At 43.0% G+C, this 6000-nt stretch overlaps 1 protein-coding gene across 2 annotated transcripts in view; it reads right to left on the bottom strand.

Annotated features, from left to right (window-relative positions):
• Positions 1–1915: 1915 nt before the first annotated feature.
• Positions 1916–6000, bottom strand: part of LOC118373794 (bromodomain-containing protein 4-like) — a 34300-nt gene continuing 30215 nt past the window's right edge. For both annotated transcript variants that reach the window (XM_052501560.1, XM_052501559.1), the window contains exon 11: positions 1916–2704. In XM_052501560.1, the coding sequence (XP_052357520.1) occupies positions 2550–2704 (155 nt within the window). In that variant the 3' untranslated portion in view covers positions 1916–2549. The remainder of the gene's footprint in view (positions 2705–6000) is intronic.

Genomic DNA, 6000 nt, shown 5'->3' with positions numbered 1-6000 from the left:
TGTTATGCCTTTATGTTTGCACTTTCTATTGAAAAGGATGATGTTACGGAGTCTAGTTGATAGGTAATCGACTAGCCGGACTGTTCCCCGGACTCCAGTTGTAGCCATTCGTACAATGCACAAACAAGGCTATTGAACCTGACATTGGTGTCTGTCGTTATTCCTTTATCTAACATATCATACTGAAACATTTAGGTCACCAGGCTGCTTGTTTATGGCGCAGACCTGTCACCAGCGTTAAGCGCATTTGAGCATAATGACACTCACCTGGACTCCATCACTTCCTTGATTACCTGCACTATATATGTCACTCCCTTTGGTTCCTTCCCTAGGTGTCATTGTTTCTGTTTCTTGTCCTTGCGTGGTTCGTATTATGTTCCATTTATTTAGACCACTCACTCCCTGAACTTGCTTCCTGACTCTCAGTGCATGTCATTATGCCAATAAACATTTATTTGGTTGTGGCCTGGCACATACATGCATATAAATCAGTCAAGGATGTTCGCATTGTAGTTGGTAAACATGTTGCAAAAACTGTCAAGACTCAACCTGCAAAACAATTCACATTGACCACACGGTGGCGCTATAACAGGCACAGGTTTATATCTCTTGATCTGTTTGACTCAGAATTATGAAATTTGGCACAAATGCTCAGGGACATGAGTCTAGCTAACCCATGTGATATCTCAGACACTACTGGTCTGATTTTGATGGGTGAATGATACGTCTTGCAATAGAGATTCGCCATTTACAAAATTACACTGATTGGCCCAAGGAAGGAGCTGCAGCATTCGAGGAGGACGACATGTTTACTGTTGCCTTATTTTGATTAAATATGCCTATTATGGTGAAATGATCATTGTTGACAACACACTATATTAGGCAACATAAATTGGTTAAACCACATTTCATGACCATGGGATCAATTAATCAATATTCATACTTTAAGGTGCAATATGCAGAAATCGCTCCGCCATTTCCTGGTTGCTAAAATTCTAATAAATAGCCTAATTTCAGTTTATGTGACACAGTTTATGTGACAAAACAACCAATTATAATGGAGAGAATCATTGTACCATATAGACCACTGTGAAATACATTTTCCATACAAATATTGTATTTTCAGCTGTTTAAAGTTGGGGTACAAAACAAAGCAAAAGGAGCAAAAACAAACTGTTAGAACAGGAAGCATAGAAATAGCGGATAATTGAATATGTTCGGACATACAAAATTACCCTAATTTGCTAAACATCAGTCCTTATTTAACAATGCTTACCTACCTATAAAAAGCCATTGAAGCAGACCTAAAGTCATTTTTGCAATATTGTTCTAATGAGTAAAAAATGCTATGCAAATTGCCATTCTAATATGGCATTGCCTGTATGACCTTTTGACTTCTCAACCGCCTGGTAGTAAGTACTGTTTTTTTTTTTTTAAAACATCAAGTTGAAAAAAACACATCTATTAGTTCTTATTTGAGTTGTTAGTAATAGGAATTAAAGGTTAAATCATTTTTTCCACATGTTTTTCAAGAAGAGACAGCTAAACTGTTAAAACCCATTTCAGCAGTGTTGAAATTGCCACTGGTTCCTGATTGGTTTGGCATAAACACGGATTGATTCAGCAATAATAGGTCTGTGCTGCTTTAGGAGGTTTTTCATGTATGAACTTAGACATTGTGGTCCAGAGAAGCATCAGTGATAGCAATATAAATATGATACATTGGTTTTTATGTCATTCATATTGAATTTTCCTTGATCATTGTTTCCATGAGTTGAGAGAATATTGCAGCTGCCGTCTCTCTACTAGTAAACGTGACCCCTCACCTCCATCTAGTGGCTGGAGTTAGTAGTGGGTAATTTTGCTACCTACCAAATATCATAATACCAATACCTAGGCAGTAAAACAATGTTCATAAATTAATTTGATTTATTACTGAGTTTTAAGAGGCAGAATAAAATAAAACATTATGATATCTGACAAAATTGACATGGTTAGGAGTCAAATAAGATCTAACTTTTTCTCAGAAGAGATCATATATAAAAACATAATCATTGATTTAGTTAAGACATTAAATTCCACAAAGTTATTTGAAAATGTCTGTGTATCAACTGTGTAAAATCAAAAAGTATTTTACAATTTACATGTGATGCCACATTTTAAAATAATAACCAAATACACAAATACATGATAATGTATGTTACAAATCCTTAATGAAATTGTTTGTTACACCCAATAGACGGCATTGTAAAATATGTACACAGACACAATAGAATAGAAAAGGTCCCTCTCCTCTCTCACTGATTCACTCTTAGCTCTTCATCTCTTGAATTAATCTCTTTATCTCTCATCTTCGCTGTCCTTTGTTCCTCACCTCTCTCTCTCATCCCCTCTCTCTCATCCTCTCTCTCTCATCCCCCCTCTCTTCCCCATCAATCAATCACTCTTTTCCCTATCTTTTTCCACACCCAGCCCTCTTAACCTATTTTCTGTCTCTATCTTCTCTTCCTCCCACCTCACCTCCTTCTCTCATCTCTCCTCCCCCCTCTCTATCTGTGTCTGAGTGTGTTGATGTGGGCACAGATCTTGAGAGCTGGTCCCAATTTGATGTTCATGCTGGTCATCAGGTGGTCCTCAGTGAGCAGTAGCAGAGCCTGGCCGTCTATCTCCTGAACACGGAACGCCTCCGCAACCTCGACACAACCTAAAGAAAACATACACACACAGGTTATAACCTCCACACAACCTTAAAACAGCATACAGCTAGGTTATAACCTCCCCACAACCTTAAAACAACACACACACAGGTTATAACCTTTCCAAAATATTAAAACAACATCCACACAGGTTATAACCTCCCCACACTGGTTTTAACCTCCCGACAACCTAAAGATAACATACACCTAAGTTATAACCTCTCCATAACCTTATAACAACAATCATCCAGGTTATAACCACCCCACAACCTTAAAGCACCATACACCCAGGTTATAACCTCCCCAAAACCTAAAGACAACACACACAGGTTATAACCTCCCCAAAACCTAAACACAACACACACAGGTTATAACCTCCCCAAAACCCAAAGACAACACACACAGGTTATAACCTCCCCAAAACCTAAAGACAACACACACAGGTTAGAACCTCCCCAAAACCTAAAGACAACACACACAGGTTATAACCTCCCCAAAACCTAAAGACAACGCATAACCGACCAACAACCTACAGCAGGGAGATGGGTCAATGCATGTCCTTGTGTGTGTGTGTTACGTGGCAGTGTGTGTATGTGTTACCTGGCAGTGTGTGTATGTGTTACCTGGCAGTGTGTGTGTGTGTTACCTGGCAGTGTGTGTGTGTGTTACCTGGCAGTGTGTGTGTGTGTTAACTGGCAGTGTGTGTGTGTGTTACCTGGCAGTGTGTGTGTGTGTTAACTGGCAGTGTGTGTATGTGTTACCTGGCACTATGTGTGTGTTACCTGGCAGTGTGTGTGTGTGTGTGTGTGTGTGTGTTACCTGGCAGTGTGTGTATGTGTTACCTGGCAGTGTGTGTGTGTGTTATCTGGCAGTGTGTGTATGTGTTACCTAGCAGTGTGTGTGTTACCTAGCAGTGTGTATGTGTTACCTAGCAGTGTGTGAGTGTGTGTTACCTGGCAGTGTGTGTATGTGTTATGTGGCAGTGTGTGTTTGTATGTGTTACCTTGCAGTGTGTATGTGTTACCTAGCAGTGTGTGTGTGTGTTACCTGGCAGTGTGTGTGTGTGTGTGTTATGTGGCAGTGTGTGTTTGTGTTACCTAGCAGTGTGTATGTGTTACCTGGCAGTGTGTGTATGTGTTATGTGGCAGTGTATGTGTTGCCTGGCAGTGTGTGTGTGTGTGTTACCTGGCAGTGTATGTGTGTGTTACCTGGCAGTGTATGTGTTGCCTGGCAGTGTGTGTGTGTGTTACCTGGCAGTGTGTGTTGCCTGGCAGTGTGTGTGTGTTACCTGGCAGTGTGTGTGTGTGTTACCTGGCAGTGTGTGTATGTGTTATGTGGCAGTGTGTGTGTTACCTAGCAGTGTGTGTTACGTGGCAGTGTGTGTTTGTGTTACCTAGCAGTGTGTGTGTGTGTTACCTGGCAGTGTGTGTATGTGTTATGTGGCAGTGTGTGTTTGTATGTGTTACCTGGCAGTGTGTGTATGTGTTACCTAGCAGTGTGTGTGTGTGTTACCTGGCAGTGTGTGTGTGTGTTACCTGGCAGTGTGTGGATGTGTTACCTAGCAGTGTGTGTGTTACCTTGCAGTGTGTATGTGTTACCTAGCAGTGTGTGTGTGTGTGTTACCTGGCAGTGTGTGTGTGTGTGTTACCTGGCAGTGTGTGTATGTGTTACCTGGCAGTGTGTGTATGTGTTACCTGGCAGTGTGTGTGTGTGTGTGTGTGTTACCTGGCAGTGTGTGTGTTACCTGGCAGTGTGTGTGTGTGTTACCTGGCAGTGTGTGTTACCTGGCAGTGTGTTTATGTGTTACCTGGCAGTGTGTTTATGTGTTACCTGGCAGTGTGTGTATGTGTTACCTAGCAGTGTGTGTGTTACCTTGCAGTGTGTATGTGTTACCTAGCAGTGTGTGTGTGTGTTACCTGGCAGTGTGTGTGTGTGTTATGTGGCAGTGTGTGTTTGTGTTACCTAGCAGTGTGTATGTGTTACCTGGCAGTGTGTGTATGTGTTATGTGGCAGTGTATGTGTTGCCTGGCAGTGTGTGTGTGTGTTACCTGGCAGTGTGTGTGTGTGTTACCTGGCAGTGTGTGTATGTGTTACCTGGCAGTATGTGTTACCTGGCAGTGTGTGTGTTACCTGGCAGTGTGTGTGTGTTACCTGGCAGTGTGTGTGTGTGTGTGTTACCTGGCAGTGTGTGTATGTGTTACCTGGCAGTGTGTGTGTGTGTGTTACCTGGCAGTGTATGTGTTACCTGGCAGTGTGTGTGTGTGTGTGTGTGTGTGTGTGTTACGTGGCAGTGTGTGTGTGTGTGTGTTACCTGGCAGTGTATGTGTTACCTGGCAGTGTGTGTGTTACCTGGCAGTGTGTGTGTGTATTACCTGGCAGTGTATGTGTTGCCTGGCAGTGTGTGTGTGTGTTACCTGGCAGTGTGTGTGTTACCTGGCAGTGTATGTGTTACCTGGCAGTGTGTGTGTTACCTGGCAGTGTGTGTATGTGTTACCTGGCAGTGTGTGTGTGTTACCTGGCAGTGTGTGTGTGTGTGTTACCTGGCAGTGTGTGTGTGTGTTACCTGGCAGTGTGTGTGTGTGTGTTACCTGGCAGTGTGTTTATGTGTTACCTGGCAGTGTGTGTATGTGTTACCTAGCAGTGTGTGTTACCTTGCAGTGTGTATGTGTTACCTAGCAGTGTGTGAGTGTGTGTTACCTGGCAGTGTGTGTGTGTGTGTTATGTGGCAGTGTGTGTTTGTATGTGTTACCTGGCGGTGTGTGTGTATGTGTTACCTAGCAGTGTGTGTATGTGTTACCTAGCAGTGTGTATGTGTTACCTGGCAGTGTGTGTATGTGTTATGTGGCAGTGTATGTGTTGCCTGGCAGTGTGTGTGTGTTACCTGGCAGTGTGTGTTACCTGGCAGTGTGTGTATGTGTTACCTGGCAGTATGTGTTACCTGGCAGTGTGTGTGTTACCTGGCAGTGTGTGTGTGTTACCTGGCAGTGTGTGTGTGTGTGTGTGTGTGTGTTACCTGGCAGTGTGTTTATGTGTTACCTGGCAGTGTGTGCATGTGTTACCTAGCAGTGTGTGTGTTACCTTGCAGTGTGTATGTGTTACCTAGCAGTGTGTGTGTGTGTTACCTGGCAGTGTGTGTGTGTGTGTGTTATGTGGCAGTGTGTGTTTGTGTTACCTAGCAGTGTGTATGTGTTACCTGGCAGTGTGTGTATGTGTTATGTGGCAGTGTATGTGTTGCCTGGCAGTGTGTGTGTGTGTTACCTGGCAGTGTGTGTGTGTGTTACCTGGCAGTGTGTGTATGTGTTAC

The sequence above is a fragment of the Oncorhynchus keta genome, chromosome 4 (genome assembly GCF_023373465.1).
Source record: "Oncorhynchus keta strain PuntledgeMale-10-30-2019 chromosome 4, Oket_V2, whole genome shotgun sequence".
Classification (NCBI taxonomy): domain Eukaryota; kingdom Metazoa; phylum Chordata; class Actinopteri; order Salmoniformes; family Salmonidae; genus Oncorhynchus; species Oncorhynchus keta.
This window is presented reverse-complemented; position numbering and strand designations above follow the sequence as displayed.